Below are 21,526 nucleotides of genomic sequence, written 5' to 3'. Positions count from 1 at the left end.
CAAGGGACAAGGATGGGGCACATTGCTACAGGACACAAGCATGGGGCACATTACTACAGGACACAAGGATGGGCACACTACTACAGGGGACAAGGATGGAGCACATTACATGAGACAAGGAGGGGCATACTACTACAGGGGACAAGGATGGGCACATTACACAGGGGACATGGATGGGGCACATTACTACAGGAGACAAGGATGGGCATGTTACTACAGAGGACAAGGATGGGGCACATTACTCCAGGGGACAATGATGGAAACGTTACTACAGGGGACAAGGATGGGGTACATTACTACAGGGGACAAGGATAGTGCACATTACTACAGAAGACAAGGATTGGCACATTATTACATGGGACGAGGATGGGTACATTACTACAGAGCACAAGGATGGGGCACTGAGGGAACTCAAGTATAAGCTGAGGGGCTTTTTCAGCTTAAAAAATGTGCTATAAAATTCGGCTTATACACGACTATATACGGTATTACATTTTTTTCACATAACACTGTAAAACTATTGAATATATTGTAACCATTTCTCTTACCCAAACATAGTATTAGAGGAGGCATGTTCACTTATTGGACCATAACTAGTTTCATTATGTCTAATCGTGATCTGTGTTCTGTTCATCAGAACTACGGAAGGTCCAAATATTGTGGTAGTCAAATGATAAAATGAGTCTGCATTATCATTATAGTCTTTTATACCCAGTCTGCGCCTGATAATTCTAATATTTCCTAACTAAATTGATTTTTTTTTCATGCAATTTTTAACACAGAGAACTGATCAAGCTAGGGCTGGAGGAGTTAGAGAAGGTTCGGCCTGGTGGAGACACTTATATGCACGAGGGGATTGAGAGGGTAAGTAAAGAAAATGTATAAGTCTCTAGCATTATAAGAATAACGTTCCTGAATTCTCATCAACTATGTAAGACAAATTCTATTATCATTCCCATTGTAACTGCTCCTCTACACGTACAGTTGATCACAAGTGATGAAAGAGCACTTAACTGCTCGGTAGCTCAGCAGTGGAATCGAGCATTCGGAGGCTCGGATGGGCTCTACTTGAGTACCGAGCATAATGGAAGTCAATGGAGGAACTCAAGCATTTTTCCGAAAAATCTCTCCCTCCAGGCGACAACCCGAGCACCCGTAAGATACTCGGTCAAGTAGATTGAACATCTTGAGCACCCTGATGCGCGATCAAGTGCCAATCACGCTCATTCATCACTATTGACCACACCAAATAGAAAACCTACATTAGGATTTAGCACAGAAGGAATTCCACGACACTCTCTTCCAGTGAATAAAATCTTATTTTTTTTAAATATATTAAAATTCACCTCTCGATGGAGGCCAAGGCAGGAGTGAGGGGGAGGGGAGGACAAAGTGCAGACAAGTGCAGATTCGGTCCGACTGATTCGCGAACAAGTGCCGATCAAACTCGCTCATCACTATTGACCACACCAAATAGAGAACCTACATGAGGGTTTAGATCCAAAATAGCAGAACATTTTAGAACAGAATTCAAAAATTGGTCAATGTCACAAAATTAAAAACCCAATTTGTATATCAAAAAACATTGCAAAAAAAGGCAACCCTATTCACCAGCGAGAAAATGAAGGAAAGCGATCCAGCTGAGTGACCAGGTGATTTATTCAGTGCAATACAGACATGGCATAGTCGTGGTTAACGCGTTTCTGGCTTAACGCCCTTAATCATAACCCTGGTTATGATTAAGGGCGCTAAGCCAGAAACGCGTTAACCACGACTATGCCATGTCTGTATTGCACTGAATAAATCACCTGGTCACTCAGCTGTATCGCTTTCCTTCATTTTCTCATTGCTGCGGCCAGGGCAGGGCCGGATCCATGTCTGAGGTGCGGTGAGGTCAGACATGGGTGAGCTGGATTCCATTACAAGCCTATTCACAGCACTGGATCACAATACCAATACAATACACAATGAAGGAGACCCCCATGATAAAGGTGGGGGCAGCACAAGTGTAAAATACTCATGAGATAACCATTCACAAACCTACCAATTCATGGAGGGGGGAGGCTACCTAGTATTATAAATGCACACAGATGAGTCTTGCATACGGCGTCAGTCACACAGGTACATGGAGTGCACAGTGTCTGGTTTAGAGCCTATTGATGATGACACCCATACTATTAGATCAGGCGGGCTGCCCACCAGTAGTTAAGTGTACCCACAGGGACAGACACCCCAGGTTACCCAGCCTACACTAAAGCGCCTGGCTGAATCCTCCAGTCAATAAGTTTACTAAGGCACGTGCAGCACATAATAGGATTCATCCTCTTCAGTGACTTCAGTTGCTAATTGTTTCTTGGAGAAAATTTCGCAAAACTGCACCAACTCTCTGTAATCTGCGCACAGCCATGATGTCCTAGGACATTTATTATATGTCGTAAAATCATCATCCCTCCTTCTAATTTTCCAATTGGAATGATGTTGCGGTTACATGAGCCTAATAATAAAGCATTATTTCAGGGCCAAAATCTAACAATCCTCCCAAAACCCTGCAGGAATCTATTCAATAAACACATGAATAAAATTAAAGAAAATTGCATCATGCAGCGCTCAAGAAATGTGATTATCAAGAAAATGTGGTCATTTTGTTGTCCCTTCAGTTAAATAGCTTACAACATGACTCTGTAGGCACTTTGGTTATCAGAGGTCACAGCCTGAACTATTAATACGTGGAGCATACGTACCCAAATAATAAATAAATATATATATATATATATATATATATACTGTATATATATTGTGTGTGTGTATGTATATACAGTATATATATATATATATATTTATATATATATATATATATATATATATATATATATATATATATATATAAAATGTATATTATGTATCACTTAAGCATAACACTTGGAAAACAATGGTGTTCTTTATATTTAAAATGTGTATGAATAAAAATACATAAATAATATATATACAGGTGCATCTCAATAAAATAATTAATTATTAATTTATTTCAGTAATTCTATACAAAAAGGGAAACACATATATTATATAGAGTTTTATTATATAGAGTCATTACATTACACACAGTGAGTTATTTTGTGTCTACAGTGAAGGAAATAATTATTTGATACTTTTTTTATTTTGTAACTTTGCCCATTGACAAAGACATGAACAGTTTATAATTTTAAGGGTAGGTTTAATTTTAATAGTGAGAGATAGAATATTAAAAAAAAAGCCAGAAAACACACATTATATAAATTTATTTGCATTTTGCAGAGAGAAATAAGTATTTGATCCCTCTGGCAAACAAGACTTAATACTTGGTGGCAAAATCCCTGTTGGCAGCACAGCAGTCAGATGGTTTTTGTAGCTGATGATAAGGTTTGCGCACATCAGGACTAATTTTGCTCCACTCCTCTTTGCAGATCATCTACAAATCATTAAGATTTTGAGGCTGTCGCTTGGCAACTCGGAGCTTCAGCTCCCTCCATAAGTTTTCTATGGGATTAAGGTCTGGAGAGGGGCTAGGCCACTCTATGACCTTAATGTGTTTCTTTTAGAGTCACTTCTCTGTTGCCTCGGCAGTATGTTTTGGGTCATTGTCGTGCTGAAAGACCGAGCCACGACCCATTTTTAATGTCCTGGCGGAGGGAAGGAGGTTGGTACTCAGGATTTTACGATACATGGCTTCATTCATTGTCCCATTGATGCGGTGAAGTAGTTCTGTGCCCTTAGCAGTGAAACACCATCAAAACATAATGTTTACACCTCCGTGCTTGACAGTGGGGATGGTGTTCTTTGGATCATAGGCAGCATTTCTCTATCTCCAAACACCTCGAATTGAGTTCAGGCCAAAGAGCTCAATTTTTGTCTCATATGACCACAGTACCTTCTCCCAGTCACATTCAGAATCATCCAGGTGTTCATTGGCAAAGTTCAGAAGGGCCTGCACATGAGCCTTCCTGAGCAGTGGGACTTTGTGTGCACTGCAGTCCATTGCAGCATAATGTTTTACCAATGGTTTTCTTGGTGACGTGGTCCCAGCTGCCTTGAAATCATTAACAAGTTCCCCCGTGTAGTTTTAGCCTGTTCTGTCACCTTCCTCATGATACCTCATGAGGTGAGATTTTGATGATGGGATACCCCATGAGGTGAGATTTTGCATGGTGCCCCAGATCGATGTCAATTGACACTCATTTTGTATTTCTTCCATTTTCTTACTATTGCACCAACAGTTGTCTCTTCTCACCCAACGTCTTACTTATGGTTTTGTAGCCTATTCCAGCCTTGTGCAGGTCAATGATCTTGTCCCTGACATCCTTAGAAAGCTCTTTGGTCTTGCCCATGTTGTAGAGGTTAGAATCTGACTGATTGAGTCTGTGGACAGGAGTCTTTTATACAGGTAACAATTTAAGACAGCTGTCTTTAATGCAGGTAAAGAGGTGATTAGGAGCATCTAACTGGTCTGTAGGAGCCACAACTCTTAATAGTTGTTAAAGGATCAAATACTTATTTCTCTTTGCACAATGCAAATAGTTTTATATAATTTATACAATGTGATTTTCTGTATTTTATTTTGGATATTCTATCTCTCACTGTTAACATTAACCTACCTTTAAAATTATAGACTGCTCAAGTCTTTATCAGTGGGCAAACTTATAAAATCAGCAAGGGATCAAATACTTATTTCCATCACTGTATTTCTGTTAATGTTGATGATTATCCCAGAAAATTAGATTATATAAGACCAAATGAAAAAAAATATTTTGAACTCAGAAATGTTGGCGCCTACTGAAAAGTCTGTACAGTAAATGCACTCAGTACTTGGTCGGGGCTCCTTTTGCATGAATTACTGCATCAATGCGGCGTGGCATGGAGGAGATCAGCCTGTGGCACTGCTGAGGTGTTATCAAGCCCATGTTGCTTTGATAGCAGCCTTCAGCTCGTCTGCATTGTTGGGTCTGGTGTCTCTCATCTTCCTCTTGACAATACTCCATAGATTCTCTATGGGGTTTAGGTCAGGCGAGTTTACTGGCCAATCACACACAGTGATACTGGGGTTATTAAACCAGGTATTGGTACTTTTGCCAGTGTAGACAGGTGCCAAGTCCTGCTGGAAAATAAAATTTAGATCTCTAAAAAAGAGGGACACATGAATTGTGCTAAAATTTCCTGGCTGCGCTGACTTTGGTCTTGATATAACACAGTGGACCTACACCAGCAGATGACTTGGCTCCCCAAACCATCACTGATTGTGGAAACTTCACACTAGACCTCAAGCAGCTTGGATTGTGGCCTCTGCACTCTTCCTCCAGACTCTGGGAGCTTGATTCCCAAATGAACCGCAAAATGTATTTTCATCTGAAAACAACACCTTGGATCTCTGAGCAACAGTCCAGTTCTTTTTCTCCTTGGCCCAGACGCTTCGGCATTGTATATTGGGTCATGGGTGGCTTTACACAAGGATTGCGACAGTGGTAGCCCATGTCCTGGATACGTGTATTTGAAGCACTGACTCCAGCAGCAGTCCACTGCTTGTGAATTTCCTCAAATTTTTGAATGGCCTTTTCTTAACAATCCTTTCAAGGCTGCAGTTATCCTGGTTGCTTGTGCACCTTTTTCTACCACACTTTTTTCCTTCTACTCAACTTTCCATTAATATGCTTAGCTACATTACTCTGGAACAGCCAGCTTCTTTAGCAATGCCCTTTTGTGGCTTACGCTTCTTGTGAAGTGTGTCAACGACTGCCTTCTGTGCATCTGTCAAGTCAGCAGTCTTCCTCATGATTGTGTAGCCTACTGAACCAGACTAAGGAACCATTTTAAACACAAAGGAAGCCTTTGCAGGTGTTTTGTGGTAATTATTTTAATTTTCTGAGATAATTACTTTTGAGTTGACTTTCATTGGCTGTAAGCCATAATCATCAACATTAACAGAAATAAACACTTGAAATAGATCACTCTGTGTGTAATGACTCTATATAATATTTAGGAATAGATCCCTCTGTGTGTAATGACTCTATATAATATTTGTGTTTCCCTTTTTGTATTGAATTACTGAAATAAATTAACTTTTTGATGATATTCTAACTTATTGAGATTCACTTTTAAATAAGTCCGCCTCCAAAATTTGAATCATTAGTAGTCTCACACTTCCAAACCATTTCATACCCCTTCTTACAATGTCTGTGCTATGTGCTCCTTTGTCTAAAAGTTGCCAATCTATAAAAAAAAAAGGATCCGGTACCTTCTCAATGCTCTTAAAAAGCTCCCAAAAAATCATTTGGTTTATGAACACTTGCCAAAAAGCACGAACACATGAACTGCCCCAAAAATTACAATGGAAACATGTCGTTCTGTCATCTAGTTTATTTTTGTTTTTCTGCGGGTTAATTTATTTTTTTTATTTATGCAGGCAAGTGAGCAGATTTATCATGAGAGTTACAAAGGTATGAGATTGCCATTTTCTTATGCATTTAATTAATTGTATAGAATTATTGAAGAGGCTTTTATATTTCAGCCTCACTTATAAGGTGCAGTCAAACGGCCGTAGATCCGTAGATTCTCTCATGCGATAGAAGCGGGACAATTATACTAAAGATTCTCTGACCAAACTCTGATCTCGCATGAGCGTATCGGAGCACACTGTCAGGAGAAGAAAGAGAACAAAAATCCCCCATCTTCTCTATTCTACGGGTCTACGGAAATCGGACGTGAATGGGTGCTCGCCGTCATACAGCATGCTGTGCTTCTTATCTCATGCATTGAGCGAGGTTTTGCTTCCATTTAGTTGGATTTTGACCAGGAGTATGTATAGTTGAAACCAGAAGTTTACATACACTATCTAATAAGACACAATTCTCTTCCTGAGATCTTGGCTGATTTCTTTTGACTTTCCCATGATGCTACACAAAGAAGCAGTGTGTTTCAGGTGTGCATTAAAATACATCCACAGCTGTGTCTCTAATTAACTCAGATGTTGTCAATAAACCTATCAGAAGCTTCCAAAGACATGTCTTCATCATATGAGCTGTCCTATGTTGTTTAAAGGCATAGTACTCTTAGGGGCACTTTGCACACTATGACATCGCAGGTGCGATGTCGGTGGGGTCAAATTGAAAGTGATGCACATCCGGCGTCGCAGGCGATATCGTAGTGTGTAAAGCCTTTTTGATACGATTGACCAGGGCTGTGGAGTCGGTAAACCAAAGCTTCGACTCCGACTCCGACTCCTCAATTTCTCTTGCACCGACTCCGACTCCAACTCCTACATATATTGCTTATAGTTAGGTGAAAAATTTATTGTAATACATGAACATGTGTATGTGAAAATCAGACATTTAATTATTTTTATGATACAATAATCAAGATATTTGGATATAACATAAAATATATTTATTGGAATACTTTAGAACCCAAAAAACTAATAAATTGTAAATATGTAATACACTATGTAATATACAGTAGATTACATATATATCTTGTGTGTGTGTATGTGTATATATATTTATATATATATATATATATATATATATATATATATATATATATTACATATTGTATTACATATTTACAATTTATTAGTTTTTTGTGTTCTAAAGTTGTATTCCAATAAATATATGTTATGTTCTATCTAAATGTCTTGATTATTGTATCATAAAAATAATTAAATGTCTGATGTTCACATTGTACTACAATACATTTTTCACTTAAATATAAGCATTATACTAAATGTTATTATTTAGTAAAATATTCAGCACATTCTGCATTGCACTACTGTCCCCAATTTATTATATATTTTAGGAGTCGGAGTCGGTGCATTTTATACCGACTCCGACTCCACCAAAATGAGCTTCGACTCTGACTCCGACTCCGCGTCTCCGACTCCGACTCCACAGCCCTGCGATTAACGAGCGCAAAATCGTCGTAATCGTATCATCGGTGTAGCGTCTGTCATTTCCATAATTTGGAAATGACCGATGTTACGATGTTGTTCCTCGTTCCTGCGGCAGCACACATCGCTGTGTATGAAGCCGCAGGAGCGAGGAACATCTCCTACCTGCTATGCGGAAGGAAGGAGGTGGGCGGGATGTTTACGTCCCGCTCATCTCCGCCCCTCCGCTTCTATTGGCTGCCTGCCGTGTGACGTCGCTATGACGCCACACGACCCGCCCCCTTAATAAGGAGGCGGGTCACCGGTCAGAGCAACGTCGCAGGGCAGGTGAGTGCATGTGAAGCTGGCGTAGCGATAATGTTCGCTACGGCAGCAATCACAACATATCGCAGCTGCGACGGGGGCGGGGACTATCGCGCTCGGCATCGCAAGCATCAGCTTGCGATGTCGTAGTGTGCAAAGTGCCCCTTAGTGTATTTTTCTTGCATTAGGCAAATATAAATAATTTGGTTTCCAAATTGACCTAAAACAGAAAGGTTTATTCTGATTTCATGTCAGATAGTGAGAAAATCATGCAGATGTGTCTTTTTAGATAGTGGATGGAAACTTCTGGTTTCAACTGTATATCACATATTCATGGCCACGTGACCGCCATTACCGGCTCTGACACCGGAAAATCCTTACAGTGCACAGTGTAAAGGGTACTTTACACACTGCGACATCGCTAGCGATCTCATTAGCAATGTGAAATTCTAGATCGCAAGTGCGATCATTTGAGAGCGCACATAGGTCATTTTACGCATGTGCGATCTCGAAAGATCGCACTTGCGATCTAGAATTTCACATCGCTAACGAGATCGCTAGCGATGACGCAGTGTGTAAAGTACCCTTAAGTAATGTGAGGATTCACAAGTCTGCAGTCACAGAGTGACACATAGAGGGACTGCAGACTTGTCATTTTAGACCACATAGTCTCTTCAAGGGCCTTTAGATTGCAGGCACAAAAGCATTTTTTTCTGTTTCTATCTGTGCAGGTTACAGGACAGCAAGTGTTATCATTGCACTCACGGATGGGGAGCTCCATGAAGACCTCTTCTATTACGCAGAACGAGAGGTACAGAATAGTCTGCAACACGACTAAAACTTGTCATTGCAAAATTCCTCAAAATTCAAATGCAAATTATACTGTGCAGAAACATGGAGTATTACAAAATTAATTCATTGTTTAAGACATTATGTATGCCAACCTTAAAACTCTTTAGAACAAGCTGTGTTCATCTTTTTCCAACCAAAAAAGATGACAATAAGATAGAAAGAAAAAAAATTAGCTAGATTATAGATGTGCAATATATATGTTACCTTCAATGTTTGTCTTAGCTTCAGAAGATTAAAACTGCTGGACCAGGTCAACTAGAGGTCAACAAGTTGGGCAGATATGCTTCCTGCTGTGATTAGCTGCTCACTGTCTATAGACATTGTACATATAGAGCCTGGTGTGGGCTTTGGCAGCTTTCTCAGCTCTGCTGCATTGCTAAATCTAAAGACTATTATTGTGTCACGACTATTACACCCAGTAATCTAAGTGATACATCATTGGATTCAGGGTCTCTTTGCCTACATCATGCTGCTCTCAGATGAGGTAGCAAAAACCTGCTGACAGTTTCCCTTTAAAGCGTGCTTTACACGCTGCGACATCGCTAACGATATATCGTCGGGGTCACGGTGTTTGTGACGCACATCCGGCGTCGTTAGCGATATCGCAGCGTGTGACAGCTAGGAGCGACGATCAACGATCGCAAAAACGGCAAAAATCGTTGATCGTTGACACGTCGCTCCTTTTCATAATATCGTTGGTGGTGCATGGCGCTGATTGTTCGCTGTTCCTGCGGCAGCACACATCGCTGTTTATGACACTGCAGGAAAAACGAACATCTCCTTACCTGCGTCCACCAGAAGAGAAGGAAGGAAGGAGGTGGGCAGCATGTTCCAGCCGCTCATCTCCTCCCCTCCTCTTCTATTGGACGGCCATTTTGTGACGCCGATGTAACGTCGCTGTGACGCCGAACGCACCTCCCCCGTGAAGGAGGGATTGTTCGGCAGCAACAGCGTCGTCGCTGAACAGGTATGTGCGTGTGACGCAGCCGTAGCGATTTTGTTCGCTACGGCAGCGATCACCACATGTCGCAGGTACGACGGGGGCGGGTGCTATCGCTCGCAACATCGCTAGCAATCGCTAGCGATGTCGCAGCGTGTAAAGCACCCTTAACATTAGTATCATTTCTACATTACTCAGTTCACCTTCCTATGGTTTCTTTGTAGCATAAGATAAAATATGCGCAAAATGTGTTAAGGCTACTTTACACACTGCGATATTGGTACCGATATCGCCAGCGTGCGTACCCGCCCCCATCGGTTGTGCAACACGGGCAAATTGCTGCCCGTGCTGCACAACATCACCCGGACCCATCACATGGACTTACCTTCTCTGCGACGTTGCTGTGACCGGCGATCCGCCTCCTTTCTAAGGGGGCGGTTCGTTCAGCGTCACAGCGACGTCACAGCAGCGTCACTGAACCGCCGCCCAATAGAAGCGGAGGGGCGGAGATGAGCAGGACGAACATCCCGCCCACCTCCTTCCTTTCGCATTGTGGCCAGGAGGCAGGTAAGGAGAGCTTCCTCGTTCCTGCGGTGTCACACGGAGCGATGTGTGCGGCCGCAGGAACGAGGAACAACTTTGTTACTGCTGCAGTAACGATATTTGAGAATGGAGCCCCATGTCACCGATGAGCGATTTTTGCACGTTTTTGCGACGATGCAAAATCGCTCATAGGTGTCACACGCAACGGCATCGCTAAAGCGACCGGATGTGCGTCACAAATTCCGTGACCCCAACGAGATCACTTGAGCGATGTCGTAGTGTGTAAAGCCCGCTTTAGTCATAGATTCAGCGTCACTGTAATCATTTATTTATTTTAATCATTAATTATTTTGATCTTTTAGGCAAACAGATCCCGTGATTTGGGAGCCCAGGTGTATTGTGTGGGGGTAAAAGACTTCAATGAGACACAGGTATTGTGTTTGTACAATCTGCTCTGAAGCTGTAGGAGAAAATAGTCTTTCTGTTTTTAGTTAAGTTCATGCCCTGCAGCTATTTTCTCCTGACGCCACCTATGCCTGGCCGCAGCCCAAGAATATGACACAGCGCTTCACATAAATGCACAAAATAATAGCAGTTTATGTTTAGATATACAGTATTATATTACACACAGCAGATGATGTATTGCAGGCTGCGCTGATGGGAGATATGTAATGGCCTGCTGTTATGTGCCATTATGTGCCGTTATGTGCCATTATGTGCCGTTACATGCCATATGTGCCACCTGCAAGGCTGTGATTTCACTTTCATGCATTTGACTTGTACAACTTTTATCTACGGGAGCTCAGTGTCAAGATAATCTAATGTCATGGTATGTCTACATCCGGGGTCTCAAAGTCGGCTGGGTATAAGGGCCTCCCATAAAAAAAAATTGGGGGATCCGCATTCTTTTCAGAACACAGTGACATTTTTATTGGCACCATATTTTTTTTTTCCTATAGACCATTGGATCACTGTTTTTGAACATTTTTTGTTCATTTACTGTAACAAATGTGCACTTTGTTGGTTTAAATATGAAACAAATTTGGTAAAAAAAATTTTTCAGGATTTATATTTTTTTTTTGTTTACCTTTTTTTGTTTTATCCCATTCTTGTAAGCATTATTGTTTTACAATTAACACCATATACTCGTAGTAATTCTGGACAACATCTTTTAGTAATGTGCCCCATTCTGTTCCCCTTCTTGTAGTAATGTACCCATCCTTGTCCCCTTCTTGTAGTAACGATCCCATCCTGTAGTAATGTGCCCATCTTCTCCCAATCCTAAAATAAAATGCCCATAGATGATAGAATATGTCTAAAATATGCCGTCACTTACTAATCAGTTGGGATCTGACTGCTGGCACCTCAATAATTATCTGGATTGTATTAAAAGAATATTCCCATTTTCTCATGATGGTAATATTGATGAATTATTTATTAGGATAGGTGGAGGTACCACTCTATTGCTGTTTGACAGGGCCTCTGCATTCATGGATCTACTGCAGCTTCTTTAATGTTACATCACTCTCTGCACCTTATCTGGTCAGCAGTGTCAATGTGTCAGGACCGGGAGGACGGATGGGCCCAGGAGGTGGATCCACTGGACCGAGTATCCCACCGGGGGGCAGGGTACACGGCAGCCGGAGCACTGGCGTGGCAGGGACAGGTATAACCAGGTCAGCAGAGTCACAGAGTTCTTCAGGACGGTAAGGAAACAGGCACAGGTACCAGGGAGCAAAGACAAGAAGTCTACAGGACACGGCACCAGGTGGCCTGAGCACCTAGCTCAAAAGACAAAGCTTCCAGACACGTTGATCAGGCAACGCCCCTATGGAAGGGCCAGTCTTATATACCCAGCACAGCCGTAGGTCACTTCCTGCTTCAAGTGTGCTGGGTCCATAAAACCAGGAGAGTGGGCGCGGCCTGGTCCTATACAGAGGCATGAGGCTAATACTCAGAGTCAGTCTCATGAGACCAGGAGCAGGACACAGGAGAGCACGAGCGGGAGCGGCAGCCATGACCGGTGGACACGTGGAGTGGATCAGTGGGTAAGGAGCAGTGCAATGACGGTGAGGCCGGATCAGTGGGTACGGAGCGGTGGTGCGATGCAGGTGCGACTGGATCAGTGGGTACAGAGCGGTGGTGCAATGCAGGTACGACTGGATCAGTGGGTATGGAGCGGTGGTGCAATGCAGGAACCGGCTCAGTGGGTAAGGAGGGCTGCTGGGACACCGGGAGCGTGACAGTACCCCCCCCCTTGAAGCCCCCCTCCCCGCGGCCGGGACATGTAGGCGCGCCGAAGAGGGGCAGCAACGTACTTCCGGGACAACCAGGACCGAGCCTCGGGACCGCAATCCACCCAATCGACCAGGAAGGACTGCCTACCCCGGACCGTTTTCATGGCCACTATGTCCCGTATCGGAGAACCCAAGTCAGCGGCAACGGAGGCAACGGATAGGGGAAGACAGTCAGAAGCAGGACTGGAGTCGTGGGCGACCGGTTCAGGCGTCTCGGACCGGGTACAGGATAGTGTGTCATCCTCAGTAGCAGGGGGCATCAAAGTCTCAAGTGCCAGGGATGGTGGCACGACGCTGGGCTGCGTCGACTCTGCTTCTGGGTCCGGTGGCACCACAGGCACAAGTGCCAGGAGCTGTGGTACACCGCTGGACTGCGTCGTCGCCTCTTCTTCCGGCGGAATAGCAGGTTCAGGTGACAGGGGCCGAGGAACGGGCTGTAGGCAGTGGTCATGACACCAGGACCCCCAGCGAGTAATAGCGCCAGAGTGCCAACTAATGGCAGGGTCATGGAGTTGAAGCCAGGGTAGGCCCAACAGGAGCTCAGGAGCCATCCTCGGGATCACATAGAAGGTGATGGTCTCAGTGTGCAAAGTGCCAACCTGGAGTCTCACTGGTTCAGTGGTATATCGGACAGGTTCGTATAGCAGTTTGCCGTCCACGGAGGCGAACCAGAGGGGCTTGGCAAGCGGGATCACAGGTACCTGGTATCGGTCCACTGCAGACTGGTGTATGAAATTAGCCGCTGCCCCAGAATCGATGTGGGCCTCTGCTGTGAACCTGGTCTTCTTCGTCGTCACCTGGACAGTCTGTGTAAGTGGAACGGAGGGGATTCCGGTGCCAAGGGTAGCGGTTCCCACCATCCCTTGGGCCTGGGGTCTACCAGGTTTCTCAGGGCATGTCCGAAGCATGTGTGACCCGTCTCCACAATAGAAGCACAGGCCCAGGGCGAGCCGTTCTGCACGGCGTTGCTTGGCTTGGTTCAGTCGGTCAATTTGCATGGGTTCCGGAAACATGTCACAGGAAGGCAGGGGCAAAGGAGCGATAGGCCTCTGCGGGGACAAGGCGTGACGGGGTGGTCGCTTCTCCCGGAATACCTCTTTGGTTCGCTCCTGGAAACGGAGGTCAATTCGGGTGGCTAAGGATATTAAAGCGTCCAAGGTGCGTGGAACGTCACGGCCAGCAAGCTCGTCTTTGACGCGGCCAGAGAGTCCTTCCCAAAAGGCCGCCGTCAAGGCCTCATTGTTCCAGCCCAGCTCAGAGGCGAGCGTGCGGAACTGGATGGCGTATTGGCCGACGGTCAGGGTCCCTTGGCGTAGCCGGAGGAGCGAAGAGGTCACTGTGGTGGTACGTCCGGGTTCATCGAATGTACTTCGGAAGGCGTGCAAGAATTCCCGGATGTTAGTGGTCATTGGATCCTCATTCTCCCACAGGGGGTTAATCCAGGCTAGAGCTTCGCCTTCCAAGTGTGACATCAGGAACGCCACTTTAGCCTGGTCTGAGACAAACAAATGAGGAAGCAACTTGAAATGCAGGGAGCACTGATTCAAGAAGCCGCGGCAGGACTTGGGATCCCCTGCATAGCGAGGCGGAGCAGCGAGGCGAAGTTGCGAGGCCGTGGCGGAAACTGGTTCGGAGCCGGAGACTGGTTGCTGCGTGGACTCAGACGAGGCAGAGGTCTGCAGTGTATATAACCGGTGGTCCATGGACGCCAGGAATTTCAGCATCCGGTGTAAGGTGTCACGCTGTTGCACCAGTTCCTGGCGTAGTTCGGCCAGCTCAGATGTTTGTGCTCCAGCGGGATCCATGGCCTGATCAAACTGTCAGGACCGGGAGGACGGATGGGCCCAGGAGGTGGATCCACTGGACCGAGTATCCCACCGGGGGGCAGGGTACACGGCAGCCGGAGCACTGGCGTGGCAGGGACAGGTATAACCAGGTCAGCAGAGTCACAGAGTTCTTCAGGACGGTAAGGAAACAGGCACAGGTACCAGGGAGCAAAGACAAGAAGTCTACAGGACACGGCACCAGGTGGCCTGAGCACCTAGCTCAAAAGACAAAGCTTCCAGACACGTTGATCAGGCAACGCCCCTATGGAAGGGCCAGTCTTATATACCCAGCACAGCCGTAGGTCACTTCCTGCTTCAAGTGTGCTGGGTCCATAAAACCAGGAGAGTGGGCGCGGCCTGGTCCTATACAGAGGCATGAGGCTAATACTCAGAGTCAGTCTCATGAGACCAGGAGCAGGACACAGGAGAGCACGAGCGGGAGCGGCAGCCATGACCGGTGGACACGTGGAGTGGATCAGTGGGTAAGGAGCAGTGCAATGACGGTGAGGCCGGATCAGTGGGTACGGAGCGGTGGTGCGATGCAGGTGCGACTGGATCAGTGGGTACAGAGCGGTGGTGCAATGCAGGTACGACTGGATCAGTGGGTATGGAGCGGTGGTGCAATGCAGGAACCGGCTCAGTGGGTAAGGAGGGCTGCTGGGACACCGGGAGCGTGACACAATGCTGGGTGAGGTATTGTTGTCCTATCGGAGTATATGGAGAAATGCTGCAACACAGCTACAAAAAAGTAGGCAACATGTAGAGTGGTGTAAATATTAAAGAGGCTTCCAAAAGTCAGATATAACTTTGATGGCTTTTCCTAGCAGTGAATCCTCCTTATGCACCCAACTACGTGAAGTGATGTATATTAAATTTCACGTACCCGTGTAATAGGCCATAAATGTTCTGATCTTGGAAATCCTCTTTAATAATGCCATCATCAATATCATCTGCAAATTGCACACAGAATAACAGAACTTGAGTTTCACTCAAAAGTTTGAATTCGAATGTGTCTAGTGTCACGCTCAAGGAGGTTCAGATGGCAGAAATATGAGAAATTGCTTAGTAGGGTCCTTTCAGGGAAGCGTAGATTTTTGTGTCTGTATTCTGCCTATAAATCCTATCCTGACAGCAGGCCTAGTTATGGGAATTGAAAGTATTCTTCTGCTAGTTTGGCTCGCTAGTAGGCAAAATTTGCACTTATATTGTTCTCTGCTTTGAAAATAGACTTTGTAAGGGGTGATCCATATAGTGATGTGGGCCTCAACAACAGTACAGGCCAGACTGTTTGGGTAGGTTTTAAGGGTTACCGAACTTCTAAGGCTGGTGTCACATGGTACGATCTATCATGCGATCGCACGAGCGATCGTACCCGCCTCCGTCGTTTGTGCGTCACGGGCAATTAGTTGCCCGTGTCGCACAAAGTCGTTAACCCCCATCACACATACTTACCTCCCTGACGACATCGCTGTGGGCGGCGAACATCCTCTTCCTGAAGGGGGAGGGTCGTTCGGCGTCACAGCGACGTCACACAGCGGCCGGCCAATAGAAGCGGAGGGGCGGAGAAGAGCAGGATGTAACATCCTGCCCACCTCCTTCCTTCCGCATTGCCGGCGGGATGCAGGTAAGCTGTGTTCGTTGTTCCCGGGGTGTCACATGGAGCGATGTGTGCTGCCTCGGGAACGATGAACCACCGGCGCGCAGAAGGAGGACCGATTTTGAAAATGAACGACATGTCAACGAGCAACGATAAGGTGAGTATTTTTGCTCGTTCACAGTAGTTCGGCGGTGTCACACGGTACGATATGTCAAACGATGCCGGATGTGCGTCACTAACGACGTGACCCCGACGACATATCGCCCGATATATCGTACCGTTTGACGCCGGCATAAGTCCTTCAGATTTTCTGTCTCAGTTCTGTGTTTTCCCCTGCCCACCATAAATCTCCCCAGGGTAGAGGCCTAGCGGTCCCTCTCTCAGTTTTATCACATTTAGGTCCTTCACTCCTGCTAGCTTCCAGCCTTCAAGAGCGTAGCTTTCCTCATCTCATTGGATTAGAGTGACTCAACATATTCGCTCGCATGGTGGTCACAGGTTCCACTCTGTAGCTGATCTCCCCTTCTCTGTCTTCTACATTCACTGCCCTCTCTAGATACTCCTCTGAGTTTCCCTCACCCCATCTCACACCACTCTCAACCTCGGAAGATAAGTCTTACTCCATTTCCATGGGCTGGTTGGACTTTTTGCAGAGTCAAATAGCCCCCTATAAACCTGGCATAGCACACCAATAGACCAGTGTGAACATCTCCCACTTTTACTCTATCAAAGGCTATATCAGGCATGGTAAGCTCTAACTTGTACACATGCCATTTATGACTGATGTTGGGTGGCGGAAAAATGGGGCCTTTATACCGGTTGAATCCTTCCTAATCCTTAACCCTACACTCAAACTATTCCGTCTCATAAAGCTCCCCAATCAGCACCATTAACCCCTTGCACACACCCATGCATCCAGGCAACACTTACCTCGCCCATAAAGAGCAACACTACAAAAAGTCTTCTAGTCATCCCAGCACTGTGTGCTGACCAAGCATTCATTGGCGCCTCCATGCATTCTCACAATCACACACATCGTAAGTGCAGTTTAAACATAATACATTAACATTTCCTAAAGGGGCTGTACACCCAACACAAGAAACATCAAGATGCAGCCAAACAATATGAATGTCCAAGTGTCTTGTAATAGTATGTTGGGAAACAGTTTTCAGCCCTGAAAAATGTCCAATTTGCCAATGATATGTACTGTATTTGAAAAAAGACTTAAATTTCATCATCTATCATTTTTTGTGCTTTTCTCAAAAGTTATATCCTTTCAAATATAGTGTTCCAGTCCAGATAGGTGAAAAATGTTACATTAGTATGGAACCTACAACTGGCCCCCACTGATCACAACAACTTGTGCCCCTTAATATACTCTGGTCATTAGACTGAAGCCTGGAGTTGATAGGACCAGCAGGTGAAGCATGGGCCATACTGCTCCATTCAAGTCAATGACACTGACAAAACAGTTGAGAACAGAACACAGCACATGGTTCTCTTCAGGAATATTCAGTGTCATAGACTTGGGTGAAGTGGCATGGGGCATGTGTAACCTGTTGCTCCATTAATTTCCTCCAGGTCATGGTCTAGTGGTAGTCCTGGAGGTCCAAGTGCTGAGACCCACAATCGTCTAACAGTTATCAGCTACACAATGGATAGGTACTACCTTGTTTAGGCTAACTATCCCTTTAAATTCTCCAATTTGAGGACTTAAAAACACTTTTTTTTTCAATAAATGGATGATAAAGAATATTATGACTTTATCAATACAATCTATGACAAAGGTTAAAATTGTTCCTGGTATTTGTCCAGTCTACAATGTGCTGTAATGTGATTCCTTATTGGTTACATCATTAACTTCTTTTTTCCTCTTGTGTACATAGCTGGCTCGGATAGCTGACAGCAAGGACCACGTCTTCCCGGTAAATGGAGGATTTGAGGCTCTCCATAATATTATAGGCAAAGTGAGTAATTCCAACTATAATCTCTACATTAGAAAACAATTAGAATAACGTCATCCTTATACAAGAATAGTCGGTTCTACGCTTGTAGCCACGTTATTCTATTACATCTTATGCATAGTTATGACAAAGGCTTGGTCTATACTTATGCAAGGCTCTATGTCGACCACTTTGTAAGGTTATCTGTCAAAATACTAAAAACAAGACTCTGATGGGAACCCTGGCATAGCCCTGTTTTCATGCCAAAAAAGAGTAATTCTGCCAGGACAGAGGCCAGACAGTGACTCCGTAAATTCTGTCAGCTCACTACTATTATATTGATGACTTATCCTTAGGATAGGCCAGCAATATGTCATGATGAACAGGGAGAGCAGGGGACCAGCGCTATCCCTTAACTCAAAGTTACCTCTAAAGGTGAGGATATCTGGGCCGCCTTCCTGATCCTGCTCTAGACCAGCCCTGATCTTATACCCCTTCCTAGTCGAGGGTCGGGAAAGGAATGTGATAACATCAGAGATAGACAACCAGGGGAAACTAAAACTCTATCTCACAGGACGCTCATACAGTGGTATAAGACAATAATGGGTAAAGAGGAAACAATAAGATGACAAGTGAATTCCACATCAACTCCAAGCATCGCGCAATATAATCACCGGCAGGATTTGGACACAACAGCACACAGACCAACACAGCAATAAACTCTAGTCAGTGTGGAAAGAATCTGTAGTGTGAGCAGTGTCTGATGCGACCATGACAATTGGCAAATTTTGAACAAAATTCCGTGGGATACAATATCAGATCAGCGGGAGTGTGACATTCGGTACTCCCTCCTACCAGATAATAAAGCACCATCAACTGTATAGTGTCTATGGATACTGGACATTCACCCCTATTCAAATTTCTAGGAGTAGATTTACAGTACTGCTCTATTATGCACTAAACACTTGACGGGGGTGTGCTGTACAACTCTGCTACTGATCCCAAGCACCGGAAACGGCTCATTGGTGGGTATTCCAGGTGTTGCACCCCCACTGATCTAACATGATGACCTATCCTAAGGGTTATGTCTGGGTTCCAGTTGGAATCTTATTTTTTGATTAGGTCTTGAAGGAGAGCATAAGTGTAAATTTACCCTAAGTGGGCTCCAGAGAAATATCAGCATTATTCTGACGAGTGACGAACCAGGGGAGAACAGCCGATATAAGTTCCCAGTTTTCGAGACTAATTCTATAACCTACACCTATCTAAGAATTATCGAGTGCCCCGTCTGTAGGTGATAACTTCTTTACATTGAAATTCTTATTAAAGGATACACCTCAGTAAATCTGATGGTAGGAATGTATGTTGTATTCGGATGCTGGTGACTTAGTGCTAGTGGAATGATCGTGATGGTGAAAAAGTGCTGATATTGGTGATAATGGATTTGTCGATACTTGTGGTGGTCATGGTTTGGTTGCAATGATAATTATGGAGTTCCATTTTTTAGTTTATTCCTGTGTTTCTGTGTTCCAGGGATATGGTCCCGTCTTTCCTGTATTTAAATCTAGTCTTTTTAGCAAAGGCACATGGACCTCATCTATTTGGCTGTCAGTATGACAACCTCACAGTGCCCCTCATATACTGTGGTATGATGCATCAACAGCCCATCATATACAGTTTAATATCCCCACAGTACATTTTCCCACACACAGGATAATGCCCCCACAGCTAACCACTAACACATGATGATGCACCCACAGCCAAACACAGAAAAATGCCCATGACAATCTCCCCCTGTAGTGTAATGCCACATAGTATAATGCCCTTACAATGCCCCTACACATGTTAATATTTCCTCAGCATCCCCCACATACAGTTTAATGCCCTCACAGCTCCCCACACACAGAATTATGCCCCGTACAGCCACATACACAATATAATTATACCTACAGTCCCACTCACAGTATGATTCTCCCACAGCACCCCACAAAGTATGTCCACCACACAAAATGATGCTCTAGCAGTCACCCATATACAGTATGATTCAGACACCTCTACCCCAACACCATACAATGCACCTCCAAAAAATCACACACAGTATGATGCATCCACAGCCACCCAGAAACAGTATGATGTCTCCTCATGCATTATGATGCCCTAAGTGTTCGCTATGCAGTATTACAGGATTATTCCTTTTAGTGCCCTACACACAGTATGATGCCCCCAGTGTCCCGCACATGTTTTTTGATGCCCTGACAGCTCCCCATATAGTATGATGTATCTAACAGACCAGCCTTTAGTAGAGTATGATGCCCCCTAGGTCATTACAGAGACCCAAATTCTGGGACACTGGAACAGCTCCCCAAATTTGGGACTCTTGCGCTGCATCCGGGATTGTTGTGAGGTACTGTATGCCTAAAGTATTTATGTGTAGAAATTGTACTTGGCAAAAACATTGGGAAATAATTAAGAAAAAGTTACAGAGAAATCATATTAAAGTCCCCGTTACACGCAAGGACGTATCTAACGATATATCGCCGGGGTCATGGATTCCATGACGCACATCCGGCATCGTTAGCGACGTCGTTGCGTGTGACACGGCCATTAACAATGGAAAATACTCACCAAATCGTCCATCGTTGAAACGTCGTTCATTTTCAAAAAATCGTTGATTGTTGATCTCGCAGGTTGTTCGTCGTTCCCGACGCAGCACACATCGCTATATGTGACACCTCGGGAATGATGAACTACAGCTTACCTGCGGCCGCCGGCAATGAGGAAGGAAGGAGGTGGGCGGGATGTTACGGCCACTCATCTCCGCCCCTCCGTTTCTATTGGGCGCCCCCTTAAAAAAGAGTCGGTTCACCGTCCACAGCGACGTCGCTAGGCAGGTAAGTCCGTATGACGGCTCCTAACGATATTGTGTGCCACGGGCAGCGTTTTGACCCATGACGCACAAACGACGGGGGCGGGTACGCTCGTTAGCGATATCGCTTCGTGTAAAGCCCCCTTAAAACTATGATTATCTAATCTGTGCAGAAAAAAAAATGGAAAAATTGGACACTGATTTGCTACAATTTAAACAAGACCACTCTTTCTCCAGAAGAGTTTATACAGTTCAGGTGTATTAGGGTTATAGTATGAAACCATTCACTCCATTCAATACAAAGATGTGAGCGAGCAAGAAATATTTTTTATATTTTCCCTTCTACATTATAAAACTTACTGTGATTAGTTCAATAAAAAAAATTGACATAATGTTCAGTTTGGCCGTCAATCAATGTTTGTGCTCATTTAAAGGGGAAAGTCGGTGAAA

General features: G+C 44.6%; 1 protein-coding gene across 1 annotated transcript in view; it reads left to right on the top strand.

Moving 5' to 3' along the window:
* Positions 1-21,526, top strand: part of ANTXR1 (ANTXR cell adhesion molecule 1) — a 336,918-nt gene that overhangs the window by 85,095 nt on the left and 230,297 nt on the right. The window contains exons 4-8 of the mRNA XM_075346171.1: positions 783-864; positions 6,431-6,464; positions 8,944-9,023; positions 10,910-10,978; positions 18,154-18,234. Coding sequence (XP_075202286.1) covers positions 783-864; positions 6,431-6,464; positions 8,944-9,023; positions 10,910-10,978; positions 18,154-18,234 — 346 coding nt within the window. The remainder of the gene's footprint in view (positions 1-782; positions 865-6,430; positions 6,465-8,943; positions 9,024-10,909; positions 10,979-18,153; positions 18,235-21,526) is intronic.

Source organism: Anomaloglossus baeobatrachus, chromosome 4, assembly GCF_048569485.1.
Source record: "Anomaloglossus baeobatrachus isolate aAnoBae1 chromosome 4, aAnoBae1.hap1, whole genome shotgun sequence".
Taxonomy (NCBI): domain Eukaryota; kingdom Metazoa; phylum Chordata; class Amphibia; order Anura; family Aromobatidae; genus Anomaloglossus; species Anomaloglossus baeobatrachus.
Note: the sequence above shows the minus strand (reverse complement) of the source record. Positions and strands in the feature narration are given on the sequence as shown.